Below are 22,766 nucleotides of genomic sequence, written 5' to 3' on the forward strand. Positions count from 1 at the left end.
CCAACCCCGCACCTCCATCCCTCGGTGAGCTCCCCCCATGTGCCTGCCCCACAGACCCTTTGGATCTGTGCCTACAGCACCCCCCACCCCTCCTGTTCCTGCCCTCGGTGCTGCTGCCCAGCCCCGGGAGGGCGGGAGCGGGGCCATCCTCACCCTGCCCTGCTACCGGTGCGGCGGCTCCTGCTCCCGGGGCTGGGGGCTGAGCACGGGCACGTGTCCAACGAGGCGCAGGGGAGAGCCCAGGCCGGGCACTTCGGAGCAGGGAGATGCTGGCTGCTGTGCCAGGGCTGGGAGATGGTGCTTGGGAGGTGCAGCCGGCACGGGAAAGGGCACGGCAGCCTCCGAGGGGATGAGGACGGCAGGCACAAAGCCGTAGGACAGATCAAAGGCTTTGGGGGCTGCTCCGCTCTGCAAGGGGGCAAGGCGGGCTGGTGCCATGCTAGCTGGGGCACCTGGGCACCCCACAGGGTCCCTGCCCACCTGGTCCTTCTGCACCTGGTCCTTCTGCAGCAGCTCCTGCAGTTTCTCCAGCTGTGTCCGGCAGACGTGGGAGCGTGTGCGGCTCTGGCAGAAGGACTCCAGGAAGGACTCGAGGGGCAGCTCCTGGGCCAGGAACTGCTTTATCTGGGCCTGTGGGATGGGCAGTGGGACTAGAAGGAGCACCCCTTGGACCCCGGGTGCAGGCCCTGGCACATGGGAGGGCATGGAGAGCACCCCGTGGCCCTGGTAAGGAAGGGACAGCAGCACAGAGGTCTCAGCTAACTCACCTCTGACTCTGCTTCGGAGGCATCAAGCTTGGCTTGGAGCTGGCCCAGGGCGCTCTGTGGGCTCCACTTCTCCAGGTAAACCTCTGTGTGTCACAAGGGGATGGGGCTGCAAACCTTCTCCTGGATACCCCTGCTGCTGGGGCTGCTGAATTTCCCATCCTCAAGCATCCACTCCCCCCCTCCTTGCACTGAAACCCCCCAAACACACCCCTGGAGCCACCTACACACCAAGGCTTCCATCCCACCCTGGCTGCCCAGAGAAGCTGTGGATGCCTCATCCTTGTAATTGTTCAGGGCCAGATTGGACTGGGCTTGGAGCAACCTGGTCTTGGAGAAGGTGTCCCTGCCCACACCAGAGGAATGAGGTGATCTTTAAGGTGCCTTCCAACCCAAATGATTCTGTGATTCCATGGCTGGTCCCAGCTAAGGATTTGCTGTATCACAGGGAGCATCATCCCCCACCACTCCTGGTCATGGCTGGAGTAGGGTCAAGAATGCTGAGCCCACCTGGACCCTCATATTAACAGGGGTTGCTCTGGATGTGCCTCAGCCCATGGGCTGCTCCCGACTTACCCAGGCGTTGCTGCTTGTCCCAGCATGCCTCTCGGATCTCCTGCAGCTCCTGGTACTTGATGGCCAGGGAAGCCTTCCCATCCTCCAGCCGTGGGCGCAGGGACAGATTCACCCTGGCCTGGGTGCAATTTGAAGCCAAACACATTTCCCGCTCCAGCTGGAGACTCTGGAACTGTGGGAATGGGATCGGGGCCGTGTGTGTCAGCAATGAGAGAAAGGGTCAGAACCAGCCAGATCCAGCACCTTGCTGGCGAGGAGCAGTGTCCATCCGGGGGTGAACCCTCTTTTTCGGCACTGCCTCCATCCCTCTGCTTTACGTGGGAAGGGGGCGCATCCCGGGGGAATGCGGCGGCTGCAGCCGGGCTACGCAGGCTGGCCAAACCCGACCGCGGCAATCTCAGCGCCGGCTGCCCGGCCCCTGTGCAGGGAAAGCGCTCGGCAGAGGACACGGTGTCACGGAAGGGACACGCAGCCTCCCCTCGCTGCGCACACACCGTCTGCACTCGGGGCCACCCAGGGAAGAGGCTGGAATCGGGCCGAGAGCGATTCCACAACAACCTGCGCCCGTTCCCGCAGCGGAGCCGGGAGAGCGCGGGGCTCATCCCGGCTGCGGAAAACGAGACCAGGCTGGAGGGCGGGCGAAGGGCCGGGGCCTCGGCAGATCTCGGGATGCGGGGACAGCGGACGGGGCTTGGTGGCCATGGGTTGGTGGCCATGGGTTTGGTGGCCATGGGTTTGGTGGCCCGAGGTTTCGCACCGGGAGCCCCGCGCAGCCGCGGTCGGGACGCCGGGGCGGAGGCTCCCCCGCCCCGCCGGTGGCTCTGCGGCTCCTCCGGAGCCCCCGGGCTTACGGGCGTCAAGATGAGGGCAGCGAGCGACGGAGCCGGCGGGAGGTTCCCGGCCCCGCGGTGCCAGCTGCGGGCCACGGGCGGCTCCGCCCTGCGCACCGGGACAGCCCCGGAGGAGCGAGTGGCGCACGGCTCGACCCCGCCGGCGGCGGGACACCGGCCCCCGGCCCCCCGGCCCCGGCCGTACCTTCCTGCTGAGGCGGGCGGCGCGCTGCAGCCGCGGCTCGTCCTGCAGCAGAGCCCGGAGCTGCGCCGTGCTGAGCCCCCCGAGGAGGCGCGGGGAGCCGGGCGGCGCCGCGGGCCGGGACATGGGCCGGCTCCGGGATCGGCACCGGCACCGGCACCAGCACCGGGACCCCCGCCCCCGCCGCCGGGAGCCGCGCGCGCCGCCTCGCGCCCGCCGCCCCCGCCGGTCTTAAAGGAGCCGCAGCGGAGCGCGGAGAGATCCCGCACCGCACCCGCACCGCACCGCACCCGCACCGCACTGCTCTGCACCGCACCGCTTCCGCACCCACACCGCACTGCTCCTGCTCCTGCACCGCACCCACACCGCACTGCTCCTGCACCGCACCGCTCCCGCACCGCACTGCTCCTGCACTGCACCGCTCCTGCACCGCACCCACACCGCACTGCTCCTGCACTGCACCGCTCCCGCACCCACACCGCACTGCTCCTGCACCACACCGCACCCACACCGCACCGCATCGTGCCGCCCCTGGCCGGGGACACGGGCGCTGCTCTCGCTGAAGACGCTGCGCGCAGCCCGAACCCTCCGAGAGCATCCTGCTCCCGCTGCACAGATCCTTCTCCCCGCTCTGTGCATCCTGCACCCTCCGCGCACACCCTGTGCTCCCCGCTGTGCACCGCAGCCCTCTGGGCACATCCCGCACACCGAGTCCCTCCTGTCGCCACCGCGGTTTCACTCCTCACGCCCTGGGACAGGGTGGGACAGCCTGGTGCCCTGTTACCCACTGGCTCAGGAGAGGTGGGAGCCGTGGGGCACCCTGTCCCTGGGACACCCTATCACCGGATCACCCTGTCCGCGGGACACCCTGTCCCTGAGGTACCCTGTCCCTGGGGCACCCTGTCACAGCGGGTCTGTGCAGCCCCTTTGTCCCCTGAGGAAGGCTGCCCCCCTGGGACCAGGAACTGCTGCCACAGGGTCACTAAATGTTTGCAGGGATTCAGGAACATAGAAGAAAAATTCCAGGACCCCTCTAACAGCCATGTCTCCTTACTCTTCCAGCTTCTGACCCTGGCACAGGAGAGCTGCTCTTCCAGCCAACACAAATCCATCTTGGAGCTGCTCTGTGGATCCCCTCCCTATGCTGTGCAGATCGCAGGGCCTTTATCACAGTGCAACTGGGTTTAATTTTCTCACATCCCTGAGAAACACTCAAGGCTTTCTCTCTCCAGGCTGAGTAACCTGGTTTAGTGGAAGGTGTCCCTACCCATGGCAGGGGGTTTGGAATGAGATGGGTTTTAAGGTCCTTTCCAACCCAAACCAGGCTGTGATTCTATGATAAGCCTCAAGACTCCAGTCCTGGCACCTGACATGGGATTTCTTGGGTCTCAGGGGAGAAGATCAGAGGTACAGAAGAGATGTCTACTGAAGAATGAGCTCAAGCAAGCATGTTTATTGGATGCTTTATCAAACACTGCAGAAAGGCTCAGAGTACATGGAAATCTGGGGCATTGCTTTCTGTGAGTTCTGGAGACAACAAGGAAACTCTGATGTAACTCTAGGGCTGTGTGTTTTCCTCCTACAGGGAACGTACATGTGGAATCCACAAATTTCATCAGTGTTTTTTTAATTCTTGATTATGAACATTATAACAAGGAATCATTGGCAAGCACAGGGGAACGGAGCTGAGCAGAGGGGAGTCTGCAATTGGAGAGGGGGACTGTAAAGTGGCATTTCATTAAAGCCCTGCTACCCTTGTGCTCCTCGCTCTGCTCCAGAGAGGCTCACACTCTTTGGCCGTGCAGAGCCTTTGCAGAGTGTCCACTGTGGACAGGAGGAGGAGGAAGCACTAACAATATGAAGCTGGTTTAATGAGGATAAGAGAGGATTTGCAGTTCCCCTTGCACAGGTTGCCCCATGTCAGGCCCCCCTTGTAATTCAGCCGCACGGAGTAACACGATGAGTACCACCACCCTCCCTCGTAGCTGTAGGCACAGTTCTTACTGTAAGTGTCCTGATCCTGGTCCTTTGTAGAGAATTTCATGTTGTCGTGCATGTTGTTGGGATTGTCTGAGGTCATGGCATCCCCGGCTGTGCCATTGTAGGAGCCCAGCCTCAGGCGGTAGCCGTGCTCCTCGTCCTCCACGCTGAACAGGTTGTAGTCTGCGAAGCTGAGGTTGTCTGCAGAGTCCTGGATGACAAACCTGACCTGGTAGACCTTCTGCTTGGCAATCTGGTGGATGTACTCGGTGCCCAGCCAGTACTCGGTGCGCACGTTCCCGAAGCCAAACTTGTAGGTGCTCCAGGCCTCGGCCCAGGTGACAGGGGTGTCCCTCTGGTTCCTCTGGATGACGGTCCAGCCCCCGTGGGTCACATTCATCTCGCAGTACACCACCAGGTGGTGCAGCCCTTTGGGCTGGATGATGTACACGCCGCTGTGGCTTCCACGGGGGATCTCACTGCAGTCCTTGGGCCACCCTGAGGCTGGGAACAAGAGCTGGTTATTAAATCCCCCTGAAAGTGGGGCGTTTCTTTTAGTGTCTGAGTCCTTTTGCACACACATTCCTGGGCTGCATTCCTGCCATGTGCTCACAGGAGTAAACCAAAATCTTGCCATGATCAATGTAAGAGTTTATCAAATCAGGGCACCCTCGACACAGGAGCAATGTGCTCTGACTCCAATGATTCAGAAGGCAGAAAATTGCTTTATTCAGCTATATTATATTATCCTATGCTTTCTTAAGCTATGCTTTCTTAAGCTATATTATATTATGCTTTCTTGAGCTATATTAAGTTATATTAAGATAGTATATTATATTATACTACATTACTATAATACTCTATACTACACTATACTACACTAAAGAAAAACCCATGACCCTTTCAGTTATGACACAGCTTTGCTCCAATGGGCCAATCAATCAAAACAATCATCAGCAAAGTCCAATTAACAAACCCCTTTTGGTGAACAAGCTCCATGACACATTTCATATGTGCCAAACAACAGGAGCACCAAGAGATAGGAATTGTTTTAATTCCCTTCTCTGTCTGAGCTTTCTCACTGCCTTCCCCAGGAACAATCCTGGGAGAGAGAATTATGTCTCTCTCTGTTCAAAGAGTTTGTGAATACCACAAGAGTTGAGCTTCACATCTTCCTAAGACAGGATTCAAACGGATGGGGGCACAACTGAAAATGTCTGGTGAGACCAAGCCAGGATCTCTGTCACCCAAGGACCCCCACCCAGGCTGGGCTGAGTCTCAGTGATTTGCCTGTGTCATGAAGATGATGCATCACCACAGACAAATGCAAATCTGAGGGACAAAGTCACTTGCTGGTACAGCACAGAGGTTTAGTGCTTTGCCCCAGAGAGTGGGTGACCAAGACATTCATATCTCTAATAATTAAACCAGCCCATGGGACCTCAACAGGACAAAGCCATTGTTGTTCTCTGGCCTTACCCAAGTAGCTCTTTGGAGACTTCCTGACTTGTTGGATTTGATTATGGCCTTTCCATGCCCCAGAGTGTCTGCACCTCATACAACAAACAGCTGAGTGTACCTACACACTGCTGGGAAGGAATCTGCTCCACTTCCAGTACCTCTGTCACCAGCTGTCCCCACCCAGGCAGGACCTATCTTTGGCCTTAGGGGCTAATGTTGACCCAGCCAGCTCAGTAATTCTGTCACATCCAACTGTGTAGTGAAAATAGGAAAGTGACTAATCACCACTTCCCAGTAATGAAGCATCACTTTCCAGTTTGGAAGTTTATCTGGAAAATTCCCCATGCAAAAGCACCTCATCAAGTACTGAGCCCAGGACACAGCTGGCAGCAGAGTCCCCTGAGCTTGTAGCTGCAGCCCATCAGAAAATCAGCATATTCCTGGCAGGAGCCAGTGCAGGTGTCAGACATGGGAGAGTTATGAGAGCTCTTGGTGAGCCCAGTGATGGTGGAACCCCCCAGCAGAGGCAGAGACTCACCATGGCTCACTGGTGGGTGGTGGGCGAGGTCCCTGGCCTGCCGGACGTGTCCATCACCATCATCTAAATTAACACAGGAGACAGCAGTGAGTGTGCTGGTGTTTGAGGGTCCCCAGGACAAGGGAAGAGATGGGAATCTTGACTCCATGTTTCAGAAGGCTGATTTATTATTTTATGATATATATTATATTAAAAGAAAATTATATACTAAAACTATACTAAAGAAAAGAGAAAGGAGACATCAGAACACTAGAAAAGAATGAATAATAAAATCTTGGGAGTGACAAGAGTCCTGACACAGCTGGACCTGTGATTGGACATCAAGTAAAAACAATTCACATGAGACCAATCACAGATGCACCTGTTGGTAAACCATCTCCAGACCACATCCCACAGCAGCAGATGGTTATTGTTTACATTTAGTTTCTGAGGCTTTTCAGCTTCTCAGGAGAAAAATCCTGGCAAAAGTATTTTTCAGAAAATATGTCAGTGACAGAATGAGTGTGGGGAGTAGGCATGTCAAAAGCCTGCTAGGAGAGCTCAGTTTTCTCCAGATGATATTTTTCTGTTACTGGTCTTAATTCCAGAGGAATTCACCAATTTCAGATATCAGCAAGTTGGTAATTTGGGGGAATTTGCATGGTGTTAGAGTGAGGCTGATGCTTTTTTGGTGGAAAGGATTTGGGCATACTGTGTAGGGGAAAACCCCTAATGGTGGGGGCAGCACTGGGAAGGTGTCAGAGTGCAGCAGCAGTTAGGGACTTGGGATTAAAGGGGGGGGGGGGGGAAGAAAAGTGAGAGCAGACACAGGAAAACTGGCTCAGGTGCCGGGAGTTGGGAGAGGTGTCTGCTCAAAAGGGAACTTGAAGGGTGTTGCTGGAAGAGAAGAGGGTTTAGAATGAGTTAATGCAATTCTTCTGCAAGGACATCTCTGTATCCACTGATGGCTGTAAAACAGAAGGATCAGTCACAGGCTCATGGAATCACAAAAGCCATTCCTGTCCCCTCTCTAAAACAGACAATTCACCCTGCAGCTGCTGCTGTGACATCCTCAAGTACCTGCTCCCTGCTCTCAGTCTCAGCTGGCACTGTCTCACCTCCTCCCTCGTGAAGTGTTTGACTTGAGCCTCTTGCACTCTGTGTAAGCCTATTCCTGACACATTCTGCCTGCCAGACTTCTGACTTTCTCAATTTTGCTATTGACTCTCTTTTTGACTCCCTTTGACCTTCTTTACAACCTGAGCCTGTGTGGAGTGGGAAACATTCATGTGACATTGTCTGGAGGACTTTCCTACCATGGCATTTCCTTCTGCTGCAGGTACATGGAGCTGTTCACTCCTGTTTGTGCTGTAAGGCAGTCTGCCTCTGCTCCTTTCTGCCTTCATGCCCCATCCCTTTGGAGCACTCCCCTCCAAGTCAAGACACTGGAATTCTGGCCTGTCTATTATGGTTTGCATTCATGCTGCTGGTGTTTTCAGTGCTGTGGGTGAGAAATCACAAAACCATAGAATATCCCAGGTTGGAAGGAAACCACAAGGGTCATCAACTCCAACTCCCTGCACGAGACAACCCCAACATCACACCATGTTCCTGAGAGTATTGTGGAGCCCAGAGCACACATTCTTTCTCTACTCAGACTTGCAGTTCTTGCTGAACTCTTGTTCAGGCTCAGTGCTCCCCATGCTGGCAGTTTCCTGACAGGTGATCTGAAACCAAACACTTGGACCTTGAGCTCCTCTGCCAAGCACATTTCCTCTTCCCTTGGAAGAGAACCAGCTCTTTCTGTGGTGCCACATGCCACCCACAGCCCCTGTTTTTCCCTGAGCATTTCTTCAAGGCCCTCTCACTGCTCCTGGTACCTGTAGGTTGCTCTGTGCCATCACCTGGCTGATTGCCCTGTGCCAGTGCCACTGCCCAAACTCTTTGTATTAACTTCATTTATTTCCTCTTTGTATTGAGGTCTCCCTTGAATTCAGTTCTCCACTGATGATTTCCAGAGATGAGAACTGTTCTCCTTGTCCTCAAAACACACAGGGAGCATCTTTAGCCCTTCTTCTCCAAGGAAGAGCACATGGCCCACAAGACTCTGGGCTTGGTCTTGCTGCCAATTTATCCTTTCTCCTGTGAGCTCTGAGCTTTGGGCTGTGCTTCTGTCCCTTATGGACAGAAGAACTTCATGCCATGCAGGAGATGAGACAGGCAGCAAGCAGAAGGGGACCCTAAGGTCACTCTTGTTCCAGTAGGACACTCTCAGATCAGTATTTAGTCCTTCCTTGGTGTGACAGAGGTGAGGGCAGGCTGGTGAGGATGTAGGCTCTGTAGGATCTGACTGATCAGGACCTTGTTAGCCTCTCCCTGTTGCAGGGCCATACTTACCCAGCTGGGAGGACTCTGGGGGAGCATTCATAATGTCATCCATCGTGCCATTGAGGAGGTACAAGTTCCTTATGTCAACATCAGGAAAAGATGCTGCCAGGGCCAGCAGGCAGGTCAGAAGCAGGAGACAAAGGCACTGGGTAGCTGAAAAGGGAAGAGATTGGAAGAAAGAGATCAGAACTCTTCTATTGGAAAGCCACTAACCCCATTCAGAGTAAAACAGGAAAATAAAACTCTGTGTAGAGCTCCCTCAGAGCCGTGAGCCCCATGCAGATAAGTTCATTTAGATGAGCTGTCCTGCACACATTAGCAGGAGTCATTAGTTGTGCCACCTGCTGTAGTGGCACCAAAGAAGTCCCAAAACTGTGTCCAAACCCAAAGTGTCCATGATCAGAAATCTCTATAAAACTCAAGACTTGGGTCTAGACATAACAAGCAGGGTGCACACAGAGGGAGGGATCCCCTTTCTTCCCAGCTCCCATCGCACAGAATTCACAGAATTCCCAGAATCCCTGGGTTGGAAGAGACCTTCAAGATCATTGAATCCAATCCAGCCCAAACACCTCAACCAAACCCTGGCACCCAGTGCCACATCCAGGCTTTGTTAAACACACCCAGGGATGGGGACTGCACCGCCTCCCTGGGCAGACCATTCCAGAACTTTATCACCTTTCTGTAAAAACTTTTTCCCAATATCCAACCTGTATTTCCCTTGAGTCTGTGTGCTCTGGGTCTGTCAGTGCTGCCTGGAGAAAGAGCCCAGCCCCACCTGAGCACAGCCACCTTTCAGGGAGTTGTAGAGTGATGAGGTCACCCCTGAGTCTCCTTTTCTCCAGGCTGAGCACCCCCAGCTCCCTCAGTGGTTCCTCTCAGGGTTTGTGTTCCCAGCCCCTCTCCAACCTCGTTGTCCCCTCTGGATGTGCTCAGTGTCCCAAGGTCCTTCCCAACCTGAGGGGCCAGACCTGGACACAGCACTCCAGGTGTGCCCTCACCAGAGGTTTGAGCTGGGGCTGCCCTGGGGCTGTGGGCAGTAAGCCCCAGGCAGGGCTGTGTGTGTGCAAGCAGCATGGCAAATGAAGGCAGCACAGCCCTCCCGGATCAGAGCGGGTCTGGGGTGGATGATGCCCTTTCTGTGGTTGTGTTGGTTATGTGGCTGCCTCAAGATTTCCATATGTGGGCAGCTGGTCTGGTCTGCTCTGGTTCAGAGCACTAGGAAAAGCCAGCACACTTTCTGCAGTATTCAAGCTAAGTAAAATAACAGAAAGTTTGTCCTGATTCCTAAAGAGTGAGACATTGTGGAGCTCCCTGCCCGTGGGGAATTCTGCTCCTGATAAGACACACACAGCTCACCTGGCAGATTACTGATGTGACCCCCTCACTGTTAAAAACCAAGCAGAGCCAACACCTATGGCATTTCCCAGGGGTACCTGGGTTTGGCACCATTCTCTGGGATGCCTGAGAAGGAAAATGATCATGGATGCCAGCCTGGAACCACTGTGTGGAATTGCAGCCACCCTAGGGACAAACACCCCATTCTGGGAATGCTCAGGGATGTCCCAACCTATTGTGCTGGTTACAGTTTTACAGCAAGTCTTAAACACACTTCACTCCAACTGATTCACTTCTCAGTTCCTACAAAACATGGGGTGTGTTGATATATTTGTGTTTAGGGACATGTTTAAAGACATTTTTCCTTGAGGCCCCCAGGGAAGAAATGCTCCCCCACTGCCAGCCCTTCCCCTGGGAATGGTCATGAAAAGTCTGCATAGGAAGGAGATGCAAAGGAGGATCAGCCTCTTGTGGGGGCTGTCCTGGGGACAGCAATGTGCTACTGAGCATGTGACCTCCTGATCTGGATACCTGTTCAATATCACATTCAGCAAGAAAATCTAAAAAATCCCTTTTCTGCTCTAGGGTATTTAACAGTTTCCTTGGAGAACTGAAAATGGCAAAGAATGGTAAATACAAAACTTGTAAAATGGTCTGTGTGCTGCTCCAGGGCTACACTGGTACAACCTGGATGTAGCAGAGCATGCAGGCTCCTGCCCCAGCTCCCAGCCCAGGGCACAGCAGGCACAGACAAGGACTCAGCACCAGGATATCCAGGGTGTGGGGAGGACAGACCCTGCAGCAAAGTGCTGGGATACCCTGTGAGCTGCAGCCACACACTGAGGTGCCATCCCATCCCATCCCATCCCATCCCATCCCATCCCATCCCATCCCATCCCATCCCATCCCATCCCATCCCATCCCAGCCCACCCTACACTCACCCATGCTGTCTCTGTGGGCACCTGTGGAGCACAAAGCTGGGTGGTTTTGGCCTGGCTGGAGGGGTGTCCAGCCTGAAAGTTATAGGGTTGGGCAGGTGAGGGGGTGGAGGCATGAGACCCAAACCTCAGCACTTGTCCTCTGGTTGGCAGCAGGAGCAGTGGCTTAGGGCTTATTTGCTCTCCACCATCAAGTGATCAGTCCTCAGGCAATGAAGTCACACAGATGAAGAGCTTTCTCCAGAGGCAAAGCAAATAATTTGGTGCCATTAAGCAAATGATTTAAAATAACCACAATTCAGTGTGCAGTGTTTCCCCAGGGAATGACGTTCTTGGGGCATCTCCTCAGAGCTCAACTGGTGAGTAAACACCCAGGTGACTTTCACCTCCTGGATGGAAATCAAACATCAGGCGTAAATCACTCTCTTCAGAGCTGACATTGAGCTCAACAGCCCCTGGGAACCCCACAGACCCTTCAGGGAAGAGGTACTCCAGTGTTCCTGGGAAACTGAGCCCTGAACTTCACAAAGTTCCACTCCAGTGCCTCCCAACACCCCTGCCCTGCCACTGCCACACTGCCCCTTGTGCAACAGGCACTGTGACCCCCCTGGCACCATGGTGGCTCTTGCAGCAATCACAAGGGAGTTCTGGGCATCATGAAGTGCCACTGATGTAAAATGGTCTCACTTCGAGCCCCTCTCTGCTCTAAAAGCACTTATACCATGGATGCACACAGAAAATGCCAGACCTCCCTTTTCCCTGGGATGGATGCCTGCAGTGTTCTCATCAGGAGAGCTCCTGCAGCCCAGCAGCCACCCCAGGCTGGGCAGGCAGGGCTTTCTGTCACAGACTGTGTCCTTGCAGTGTGGTCACCTGGGCATGGACACTCCTGTGCCAGTGCAAGGACAGGCAGTGACCCTCAGCAGGGCTTCTCCAGCAGCTTCCAGACAGCTTTTACAGGAGCCTGCAGCCCATGTGAAGATTAGGATGAGCAAAGCAGGCAGGGGAAAGGTCACAGAGAGGATTTCTCCAAACACCCAGCTCTATCCTGGGCACCAGCTCCTGTTCAGTGTATTTCATAGAAACACAGAATCCTGGAAATGTTTGTGTTGGGTCTTTCTTCAAAGACCATTTTGTTCCATCCCCCTGCCATGGGCAGGGACATGCTGCTCCAAGCCCTGTCCAACCTGGCCTTGGTCAATGTTTGGTTCTGGAACAGCCCCAGTTCTGTTTGTTGCTGCAATCCAGGGTGCATCTGGAAAAATGCAGCCAGGAGGGTGAGGGAAGGGATTCTTCACCTCCACAGGTGAGACAGCAGCTGCAAGGCTGTGTGTGGGGCCCTGTGCAGAGCAGCAGCTTCAGCTCCAGAAGGATCCAGCTAAGAGCACCAGGACAGTTGGGGCAGGAGTGCAGATGCTGAGAAAGATGGGTTTGTCCAGCTGGAGAAGAGAGGGCTGAGATGGGATCTCGTGGCTGCCTAGAGCTACCTTGTGGAAGGATGAGGAGCAGGTGGAGTCAGGCTCCTCAGGGGCACTGTGTCCTGCTTTGGACCCCTCATTGCAAGAAACAGACTGGAGCAAGTCTCGAGGCCACTGGAGGCCACCAGGCTGGTTGGAGCCCTGGAGCTCAGGAAATGTCAGGAGAATTGGAGAGAACTGGGCTTGCTCCTCCTGGAGAAGAGCAGGCTCAGAAGGGGTCCCATTGCTGACAGAAACCATCTTATGGGAGCACACAAAGAACATGGAGATTTTTCAAGGAGGTCCATGATGGTGGGATGAGAAGCAACGGATCTAAGTTGGAACATGGAAAATCAAGTTAGAAATAGAGCTTTGCTCCAACATGAGCTTGATCAAATACTGGGACAGGTGCCCAGAGAGAGACTGTGGGATTTCTCTTCTTAGAGGTGTTCAGGACTTGACAAGGACTTGATTGAGTATGGTTTGGACCAGAAGTTGCCAGGAGTCCCTTCCAACCTAAATTGTTCCATCACCCTGTGATTCTGTGACTTCTTGGAGGTGCACAGGGAATCAAAAGAGCCAACAGAAACAATGGGAAGGAAGGGAAATTAGGTTTTAAAAAATCAGCCTGAGTGTGTTCAAAGACAAAAAAAGAAAAAGTTAGAGAAGTTATGGGACCTCTATTCCCTGACATTCACAACTGACCCAGTTGTGACCCTAAACAGCCCATTCAAGTTTCACTGTTTTGGTGCTGAGGCCAAACCAGAGGCACCCAGAAGTCCTCCTGATTTTGGATACCCTGTGTCTCCAGTTCTCTGCAGACCTCCTCCCCAGCCCTCCCATCTTAGTGCTGGGCCCCCCACAGCCAGCCCAGCTGGGGGGATTTGCCCTTTCAGGGTTAACAGCTGTTGTGGCCCTTGAGGCTGGTGGCCTGTCCCACCCAGGACCTTCCCCTGGGCCCGAGAGGTTTAAACGCAGTTTAAACTCAGCTCTAGAGCTCCAGTTCTCATCTGAGCACACTGGAAGCACAAAGGGTGTTTCCAGTCCTCTCTCTGTCCACTTTTTCTGGATGGATTTCAGACTTACTCTGTGGATGGTTTATTTCCTGGATGGACTGCTCACACCTGTGCCATAGCACATTTCCAGCCCTGCCCTCTGCCCTGTGTCCCTTCATCAAGGATCCTGGATCCAGCTGTGTTTGCCTCACATGGAGCCCACACTCAGCCCTTTCCACTGGGCTTGGACCTGGCAGGACAGACATTGCCTCCTCATCTCATCTCATCTCATCTCATCTCATCTCATCTCATCTCATCTCATCTCATCTCATCTCATCTCATCTCATCTCATCTCATCTCATCTCATCTCATCTCATCTCATCTCATCTCATCTCATCTCATCTCATCATCTCACCTCATCTCAATCTCCTCCTTGGCTCCCAACCTCTCACCAAGCTAGCAGAGGTGACATGGAGGGGTTCAGATGGAACCTGACCATAGAATCATGGGTTCATTAAATTGCTTGGAAAAGACCTCAATGATCAGTAAGACCAACTGTCAACCCAGGATCACTGTGTTCACCAACAAACCACGTCCTCAAGTGTCACATCCACGTGGTTTTGGAATGTTTCCAGGGATGGTGACTCTACCACTGCCCTGGGCAGCCTGTTCCCTTTACAACCTTTTCTGTGAAGAAATTGTTCCTAATACCTAATCTAAACCTCCCCTGGTGCAACTTGAGGCTATTTTCTCTCATGCTGTCAATCCAGGAATCCCTTACCAGGGATCTATTACCTTGGAGAGGTCTGGGTGCCACTGTCCATCAAGGCCTGCAAGTGGCACTGCTTGATTCCCACAGCATGGAAAGTTTGGTGGGAACCTCAGCTTGACCCTGAACTGCTGTGAAGAGCAGGTGTGAAGCTGTGCCATGAAAAAAAAGTCTGATCAGAAACCAACACAGAAGAAGGCAGAAGGGCCACATTTTTATCTTCTTAAATTTGACTTGAAAAGGTTATGGAGCTTTCTGGACCCTCTGGCAGGAAGAACAGACCTCCCAAAGCATTGTTCCAGAGAGCATTTTGATCCAGAAGACAGAGAAACTCCTGGTCAACCTTTCTGGGACTGAAGGTGGATCTGTAGCTACATGTAGGGACTCACCAGGCCAAAGACAGGGATTGAGAACCCACAGATCCCTGTTTGCTAACTGGAGCCCTGGCTCAGAGCGTGCAGACTGGGGTGCCAGGGGACACTGTAGCTCTGGCTGCAGGACACTGGCTCCAGCCCCATGACTGATCCTAAAACCTGCCAGTGGAGAGGGGGCACCTCTCTTGTGGACCTGTCCTCAGCTTTCCAAGGTCGTGCTTGGGACTGGTCACACAGACCTCTCCTCCTTTGCTGGTTTCTGTAAATCATTAAAAAGCTGGGTCTCTCCACTTCACTTTGATCACAGCTCTCTGGATTTTGCTCCAAGTGTGCAATTCACATGTAGTGTTTATGTAAGGACAGTCAATAACTGAAACTCCTCACCATGGAGGGGGTTATTCTGTACTCTCTGGCTGGAAGCACACGTGTCCCTCCCCTCAGCTGTGCCGTCATGGGATCTGGAACCTGCCCGAGCCACAATCTGCAAGTGCCTCCTTGTGCCTCTAGAAATGATGAGTGTGAACACACGTGGGTGTGTGCAGTGCCTATAAAGGCAGCGTGGACAGCTCTGCATGGGAGGTGCTCCACTGGGTTCCTGCTCTGCGCAGCTGTGCTGGGTGTGTCGTGATGGGTGAGTTTCCTGCCCAGCCACACCTCACTCCAGTGTGGTGCTGGGCTCAAATGAGACCTCACGGGGTGAGTATGCACAGGCACAGAGAATGATGAGCAGGACAGCAGCTGTGAGTTTCCCTGGGAGCAGGAGGGCTGCCAGAGCAAAGCACCAAACAACACACATGCTTGGTGCCAGCCTGTGCCTGCCCCAGGCTACCTGTGCCACGTGTTCCAACATCCTGTCAAGGGAGGTTAATGTGGAGACCTGAGCTTCACCTTGGTCCTTTCCCTGCTTGACCAGTGCATGTGGCATGTGTGGCTGGGGGATCCTTCTCCAGGCATGGTGGCATCTCCCCAGGAGCTGAGTGAGTGCAGGGTGAGGGGGTGCTGTTGATCAGCACACAGGGTTTGGGTTTCAGGACCTTTCCTCCTGTCTGCTCGGGAGCAGAGCAGTAGGAGCCGTGGTGATGGGCACTTTCCTCTCCAGGGCTCCAGGCTGGGACACCCTGGCTGCACCGGGACCTTGTCCTCCTGCCCACCGTGGTGGCAATGCTTCTGCTCTGTGCCAGCGCTGGCCCCGCCGCGCCCTCTGCCAGCCCCCGGAGCGGTGAGTAGGGGTAGGGGGGCACAGAGGGGCAGAGCAGGACACTCAGGGCTGCTCTGTGCCAGGGAAGGTGAGCAAACACCCAAGGGGATGCACAGCACAGGAACTCCTCACACACACAAAAAAAGCCTGGGCCACAGCTTTTACAGCCTGGCTCCTGCCAAGTCACCTTCACCCCCTTGGTGGGTCCATGCTGAAACCAACAGGTTTTTGCCAGAACACCACAGCCTGGAAGGATTGCTGTGCCATGTTTGTGAGGCTCAGCTCTAGAAGAGACCATCCTTGTGAGTTGTTTAGCTCTTGTTGGATTAGAAACATCCTCTTCATCCCTTTAAGGGAAGATTACAGTACCTGCAAGACCCCAGAGTTTCATGGGTTGAATTGGAATTACACACAGCAAATTGTCTCCTATCAGATACAAACCAAGAAAAACAAATTAGATGGCAAATTAGTTTGGCTACATGAGAGATCAGATAAATTATAACAAGCTGGGGGAAGAGACCTCTATAAGACCAAGGCAGAACTAAGCCTTCTTATCCAATGCCATGAGCCCCAGGGAAAACATAAATTTTCATTACATATCCTCATCCAGTGGAGCATTTGGATACTTCTGGTCCCTGCAAGAGCTGCAGCTCAATATATCAAGGGTATATGGACCAGACATACTTTGAGGACATAATTGGCAATCCTTGAGATTTTTTTCACCCTTCTTTCTTTGGCAAGAGGCTCCAAATGAAACAGCAAGTCATGAGAAATAGGTTCCAGAGCTCTTACAGAGGCTGAAGGTTCTTATAGAACCTTCAGGTTCCCTGAGGATGAGCCAGTGGAAAAGCCACAGACAGAACCACTCCTTTTGTTCCTGAGTCCTTACTGATCTTCAGAAGCTCTTTATTATCCTGACAGACTCATGGACTCTTGGAGTATTTACCAATACAGCCGTACAGGACATGCCTGAGCTTGTCTGCCCCTCGCTGCTGAACCAAACAGCAGCACTGTGGTGTTTCACCCCAGAGACACTTTTGGCTGGCTGGGTGTTGCAGCTGGGCACGTGGCGACAAGTCCAGGCATGCAGGAGCTCTGGTGGCTGTGGGATGGAGCTTCCCCCTATAACAGGGGCTGCTTCTCGGGTTTCCCTCTGCTGGAGAAGCTTTAAGGCGATGGTGAAGGAAAGGAGTCGGTTCTGATGGAGGGTTTGGATCCAGAGCTTTTTTCTGGCCCACAGGCCTCTGAACCCAGCAACAGCTCCAACAGAACTCCCAAACTGTGTGGTTGCTGTTCCTTTTAACCCCGGGGAGAGGGGGAGGGAAGGGGTAGCAATCCCACCAACCAGGTACACAGAAGGAGGAATTAAGGGACAAAGGACACCTGGATGGCCCAATGCCCCCCAGGGGCAGAGGGCTTCCTTTGAATTCTGCCAATCACTCGATGCCCTTCTGGAATTCCAGGACTGACAGACAGTGCTGGGAGGGGAAAGGAGAGGTGACTGACACACCTGGCAGGGAATTATCAGGGGAGGGACCCGAGGTTCCGAGGTAAAGCCTGAAATCACAACGCAACAACGGACCTTCTCTCTCCCCCACCCTGTGTTTGCTGCTGCAGCCTCAGGGTTCCCCCCGGACTGCAGCCACCTCCGCAAGGGCAGCCCCAGCGGCGTGTACGTGATCCAGCCGGCCCGCTCCCCGCCGCGCGTGGTCTGGTGCGACATGGACACCGAGGGCAAGGGCTGGACCGTGGTGCAGAGAAACTCCCACGACACCGAGCTCACCTGGAAGCAATCCTGGACCACCTACAAGTATGGCTTTGGGAATGTGCACAGCGATTACTGGCTGGGCACCGAGTACCTGCACCTGCTGACGCAGCAGGGCACCTACAAGGTGCGCTTCGTGGTGCGGGACAAAGCCAACGTCACCCACTACGCCGAGTACGACATCTTCCGAGTGGAGAACGAGGCCAGCGGGTACCCCCTGAGGCTGGGCAGGCACTCTGGGGATGGGGATGACTACCTGACCCTCTACCACCCCAAGAAGGGGGGCATTCATGATAACATGAAGTTCAGCACAGTCGACAAGGACCAGGACCAGTACAGCGGGAACTGCGCCAAGAGCTACGGGGGGTGGTGGTACAACAGGTGCCAGAACGTCCTGCTCAATGCCAAAAACTACATTGTTTGGCCAGGATTCTGTGACAAAGGAGACTGTGCATCCTCCCTCATCCTGGTCAAACCCACAGATGTGTGTTGACCATGCCCAGCTCCCTGGGAATGTGGGGGTGCCACCATCCCCAGCTCAGTGCCCCATTTCCATGCCAGTCCCAGTGCACATCCTGCTCTGCCCACAGCTCCTGTTCCCTCACCAGCCAAAACACAGCAACTCTGGGGCTCAGGAGCCATTGCCCAGAGTGCTGGGCACACGGGCAGCTTTGTCCAGTGCTATGATGCTGGCTGGCACTGGGGCACAGGCACTGGTTTGGGGTGGGTGCACCCACTCCCATCCTGAGGAGGAGGACATGGTGCCAGCTTCCTTCCCCTGCAGTCAGTGACCCCTGCTTTGCCCAGGCCCTGCTCCCTCCCTGAGCCCCGCACACCCCACAGCTCTGCTATCCGTGATGGGAGGAATCAGCTGCAATAAACCCTGGAGCCAGACTGTGCTGCCTCATGTCTACCTGCACGCAGGTGTGGGGGGATCATTCTGCCCACTGTTCAGGGTGGCAGACTTGGGGGAAAGTCATTGTGTTTGGCAATATTCCTTTCAATGGCTTGTTCCAGCCTGGACTGTGTCTGTAAGGCCACAATTAGCCAACAGGGCCAGCAAAGCCCTGATCGTGCACAACCCTCACTCACAGTTTGCTCCTGTTCATGGCTGGGTGGTTGATTTGTGCTGGGAAAGAGAAGAAACCACGACAGCCTGGAGAGTGGAGAGGGCAGTGGACTCCCTGAGGGTGTGAGCGATGTGGGTCAGTCAGTCCCATCATTCCCTGCTGCAGACAGGGAATGTGTCTATGAAGTTCCTTGTGATGCAGAGAAGTCTGAACCCGGGGCCTGAAAGACCCCACAGCTCCTCTCCTCCCTCTGAGGAAGAAAAGCCGAGCCCAAGGAAGGTTTGTGGCTTGGAATGCTGGGACTCTGGAGCCAATGTCTGTGACCAAGGTCCCAGGGCACCCTGCAGAGCTCTGGCAGAGCATTGTTCCTGAGGAGCTGTCGAGTTCCCAAGGAGCATTCTTTGGCAGCCTTGGAGGCACCTGCAGGTGGGCAGCTCTGCTTCATGGGAAGATGGAGATAGGAGGGTGCTGCTGGCTGAGAAAGGCTTCCCAGCTGGAGCTGAGCTGAGAGCAGCACTTCTGGACTAAGAGATATGGCTGCTGGTTTAGAAAGGCATTGGTGCTCCAGCCTGCATGCACAGCCTAACAGAAGGGGAGAGGCTGGACAAAGGCTTGGGGCTCCTGGTAAGCAACATTCCAGCCAGCAGGCAGCCCTGAATGATGTTGAGCTGCATTCCTGGGTCTCTGTTGGAAAGAGAATAGTTGTGCTCGATGATTCTTGTGGGTCCCTTCCAACTCAGAATATTCTGTGAATCTACGAGTGCAGCCAGCGAGACATCTGCTCTGTTCAGCACTGTAGACAACAGTGCAACAGCCAAACATCCTCCCTCTGCTCAGCATCACACCACAGGTACCATGTCCACTGCTCAGCTGCCCAGTGCACAAGGTTATCACCACACCAGAGCACTTCCATACAGACCCAAGCTGATCCAGAATCTTGAAATTCTGGGTTCCCTGCCCTGTCAGGCTGTCTCACCTCTCACACCAGCCCAGACAGACCAGCCACGTGGTGCTGTGTGGCCTTGCAATACTGCTGTTCCTTTCCACTCTGCCAGTTTCCTCCCAGTGTTCACAGGGTTAATGAGGCAGGATGACACTGGCCTGGCTTTCCAGGTCATGGCTGGCAGGGTGCAACTGACCTGGTGCTTCCCTTACACCCTCTGCTTGCTCTTGGCTGTGTGATGCTACTTTCCCTTTGTGGAAGATCCCCTCCTTGGAATGCAACACTCTTCTTTAAGTGAAAGTTTTGTCTCTAATTCCTCACTTGAGTTGTATGAAAAAAATCTTCCTTTGAAAACTTTTTCTTACTGCACCAAAAGCCTCACGTGTGTTTCTGTAAGGAAACAGGCAGCAGTTGCAAGGAATTCCCAAATAAATGAAGGACACTGTGCAGGTCAGAAAGTGATTTTATTCTGCAGGATGAACACGGACTGCAGCAGGGATGTGTTGTGGGCATGGCCTGCCCTGGGATCAGTATAGCTTAGGTCAGGTTAGCTGGTGATAGTGGATACTTTTCTGCTGAAAACATCTGTACCCGCAAAGCAAAAAGAGCTTAAGGCCGTGCTAATCAGGAGGGTTTTATGCTTCTGAGCACAGAGTTCTCTCTAGAAGGAACATGCTTGGATACTGCAGTGTTTATAAAGATGAGCTCTAATAATATTCCCCCCAAAACCCACCACAGGTGAATGGCCAGAGACAGAGCCAGGAGCTTTGCAAGGACAGGAGGAAAACAAAGCAGTTCTTGATATAGAGGAACAACCCTATTTACCCCCAAGGCCTCATCATCAAATGGGCCCCAGCAGGGCACTGGCTGGGCCATGTGCTGCATGTGGAAGGAGTTCTAGGGGTGTGGAGTTGGTTTGATGAGGATGGCCGAGCCTCTGCATGTCCCCTTGCACAGCTTGCCCCACGTCAGGCCCCCCTTGACGTTGAGCTGCACAGAGTAACATGCTGAGTACCACCACCCACCCCCATAGCGTGAGGCACAGTTCCCTCTGTAAGTGTCCTGATCCCGATCCTTTGTGGAGAACTTCATATTGTTGTGCACTTTCCTGGGATTGTCTGAATCCATGGCATCCTCTGCTGTCCCCGAGTGCGCTCCCAGCCTCAGCCGGTAGCCCTGGGACTCATCATCCAGGCTGAACAGGTTGTAGTCTGCGAACTTCATGTTGTTTGCAGCATCCCAGATGACAAACCTGACCTGGTAGATCTTCTGCCTGGTGATCTGGTGGATGTACTCGGTGCCCAGCCAGAACTCAGTGTGCACATTCCCAAAACCGTGCTTGTAGGTGCTCCAGGACTCTGCCCAGGTGATGTCCGTGTCCTGCCGGTTCCTCTGGATGACGGTCCAGCCCCCGTCTGCCCCGCTCATCTCACAGTACACCATGATGGGGTGCAGTCCCGTGGGCTGGATGATGTACACACCACTGGGGCTGCCAACCAGAACCTCGCTGCAGTCCCTGGGCCAAGCTGGGGCAGCACAGAGGGGGATAGAACAAAAGCCTGGGCATCACGACAAGACCCTGGGCAGGAGGGAGATTCATCTGGCCACATGGCCAGATGGGGGATAACCAGCTCTCCCAGCCCAGAGAGGAGGTTGGCCTCAACCCTCTGTTCCTTTTCCATAGGGAAAACCAACAGGAGTCAGCCCCATTGAAAAGGGCCCAGACTGACTGAGCAATGCTGATATCAGTCCAAGAGACTGAATACAGGCACCAGTGGGCTCCCTTGGGTCCCCTGAAAAAGGGGCTGTGCCACTACAGCAGGGCCATGCTGGGAGGAAGGTGAAGAGGATCCAGCCCCTGCCTGTGACTCAGGGAATGGGGAAAAACGATCCTCCAAGCACAAAGCCACCCTTCCCAGCCTGCACAGTGCACACACACACACACACACACACACACACACACACACACACACAGCCCTGAAGCCTGTGCTGGGCACACCTTCACCATCCTCCATCCTGAAGCAGGGCCAGGACAAGGGACAGTGAACTGTCCTGCCCTACCCAGAGCGAGCTGAACACATGCACACAACACCAGGTGCCCAAGGGATGTTACCTACTGGTTCTCTTCAGAACACTCGAAGTGTTGGAGGGAGATTTCTTGAAGGTGTTTAGGCTTTGTGTGTGCGCAGAATGGCCTGGTGAAGCCAAGATGAGCAGGGAAGCAAGGAGCAGAAGACACTGAGCTGGTAGAAAGGGACAAGAAGAAAAGAAGAAATGTGACCATCCCTCCCATGGCACCAACACCACAGCTAACACAAGCCTGTGAGGTGCAGAAGGGCACTGAGCATGCTGGGCAGCATCAGGCTGCTCCCTGCAAGCTGCAAAGCTTGCCAAAGAGGTCACAACCTTCCCTTTCCCCCTTGATCTGAGGTGGGCAAGTCAAACACGGGGTAGTTTTGGGCAGAGCAAAGCAGCCAACAACTGCCTGAGGCAAGTTTCACTCCTGCTCCCTGGAGCAGGGGCCTGGCTGGGCTGAGCCAGAAGACAGGGCATGAGCAGCTGGTGCTCAGAGGTGGCCAGTGCCCCTAAAGGGCACCGGTGCCACTGCTCCCCATCAGTGTGCAAGAACCAGAGCATGGAGCCTCTCCCTCCTGCTGAGTTGCCCTACCTTTGCTCTCCCCGTTGCTGGCAAGGAGTGCCCACTTCCCAGCCCTGTACTCACCCATTGCTCCCTGTGGAAATGCTCTCTGCAGCGCAGAGCTCTGTACTGGCCGGGCACACAGAAGGATTTGTAGTGCCCTCTGCACTGGGCGGGCTGAGTGGGTCCTACCTCCCTTTTCTGCTGGAAGAGATCAGGTTGGTTTCCTTTGTGCCTGCAGAAAACACCAGCTGAGGTGGAGGTGCCTTCGGTTCTGGATTGCAAAGGAAAGAATTCCCGTGCCAGCAAGAATCCTTGGAATGGTCTCTTCTGTGAGTGCTGAGTGACTTGGATGGAATTTCCCCAAGGAACAGCATATTTGCAAACTTTGAAGAGTATTGCTCAGCAAACACTTGAATGCCACAGTCACCAGCCAGGTGGAGAGCAAACAGGGCTGTCCCTGCCTCCCACCACTGCAGCTGGTGCTGCCAGGTTAAGGGGCTCTTGTTTAATCTGCTCCACTCCAGCCCAGCCTGGCTTTGGGTGGGGCAGCAGAGCAGCC

General features: G+C 54.3%; 4 protein-coding genes across 4 annotated transcripts; 1 reads left to right on the forward strand and 3 right to left on the reverse strand.

The window, feature by feature from the left end:
• Nucleotides 1-92: 92 nt before the first annotated feature.
• Nucleotides 93-2,893, reverse strand: VPS37D (VPS37D subunit of ESCRT-I). The gene is given in 5 exon segments (XM_059866371.1): nt 93-630; nt 768-850; nt 1,341-1,512; nt 2,376-2,542; nt 2,545-2,893. Coding segments are annotated over 5 exon segments (1,239 nt in total). The 3' UTR covers nt 93-162.
• Nucleotides 2,894-4,221: 1,328 nt separating this feature from the next.
• LOC132337609 (fibrinogen-like protein 1-like protein) lies at nt 4,222-11,002 on the reverse strand. Its single transcript, XM_059866372.1, has 4 exons — nt 10,999-11,002; nt 8,728-8,871; nt 6,352-6,414; nt 4,222-4,856 (listed from the first exon to the last, which is right to left on the reverse strand). The coding sequence occupies exons 1-4, from the start codon at nt 11,000-11,002 to the stop codon at nt 4,222-4,224; spliced, it is 846 nt and encodes a 281-aa protein (XP_059722355.1).
• Nucleotides 11,003-15,217: 4,215 nt separating this feature from the next.
• LOC132337610 (fibrinogen-like protein 1-like protein) lies at nt 15,218-18,147 on the forward strand. The gene is made up of 3 exons (XM_059866373.1): nt 15,218-15,221; nt 15,690-15,809; nt 17,406-18,147. The coding sequence occupies exons 1-3, from the start codon at nt 15,218-15,220 to the stop codon at nt 18,044-18,046; spliced, it is 765 nt and encodes a 254-aa protein (XP_059722356.1). The 3' UTR covers nt 18,047-18,147.
• A 2,316-nt stretch (nt 18,148-20,463) lies between these two features.
• Nucleotides 20,464-22,292, reverse strand: LOC132337611 (fibrinogen-like protein 1-like protein). The gene is made up of 2 exons (XM_059866374.1): nt 22,235-22,292; nt 20,464-21,125 (listed from the first exon to the last, which is right to left on the reverse strand). Exons 1-2 carry the CDS (start codon nt 22,290-22,292, stop codon nt 20,464-20,466), a joined length of 720 nt encoding a protein of 239 aa, XP_059722357.1.
• Between the last annotated feature and the right edge of the window lie 474 nt (nt 22,293-22,766).

This window comes from Haemorhous mexicanus, chromosome 22 (genome assembly GCF_027477595.1).
Source record: "Haemorhous mexicanus isolate bHaeMex1 chromosome 22, bHaeMex1.pri, whole genome shotgun sequence".
NCBI classification, from domain to species: Eukaryota; Metazoa; Chordata; class Aves; order Passeriformes; family Fringillidae; genus Haemorhous; species Haemorhous mexicanus.

Excerpts from the sequence above, each read along its gene's own strand:
- LOC132337609 (XM_059866372.1), bottom strand. Across the intron at positions 6,415-8,727 it reads CCCAGAGTCCTCCCAGCTGG|ATGATGGTGATGGACACGTC; the intron begins GTAAGTATGGCC and ends GTGTTAATTTAG. Across the intron at positions 4,857-6,351 it reads CCACCCACCAGTGAGCCATG|CCTCAGGGTGGCCCAAGGAC; the intron begins GTGAGTCTCTGC and ends TCTTGTTCCCAG.
- LOC132337610 (XM_059866373.1), top strand. Across the intron at positions 15,810-17,405 it reads CTCTGCCAGCCCCCGGAGCG|CCTCAGGGTTCCCCCCGGAC; the intron begins GTGAGTAGGGGT and ends TTGCTGCTGCAG.
- LOC132337611 (XM_059866374.1), bottom strand. The coding sequence starts at position 22,292 with ATGGGTGAGTACAGGGCTGGGAAGTGGGCACTCCTTGCCAGCAACGGG. Across the intron at positions 21,126-22,234 it reads CAGCAACGGGGAGAGCAAAG|GCTTTTGTTCTATCCCCCTC; the intron begins GTAGGGCAACTC and ends CGTGATGCCCAG.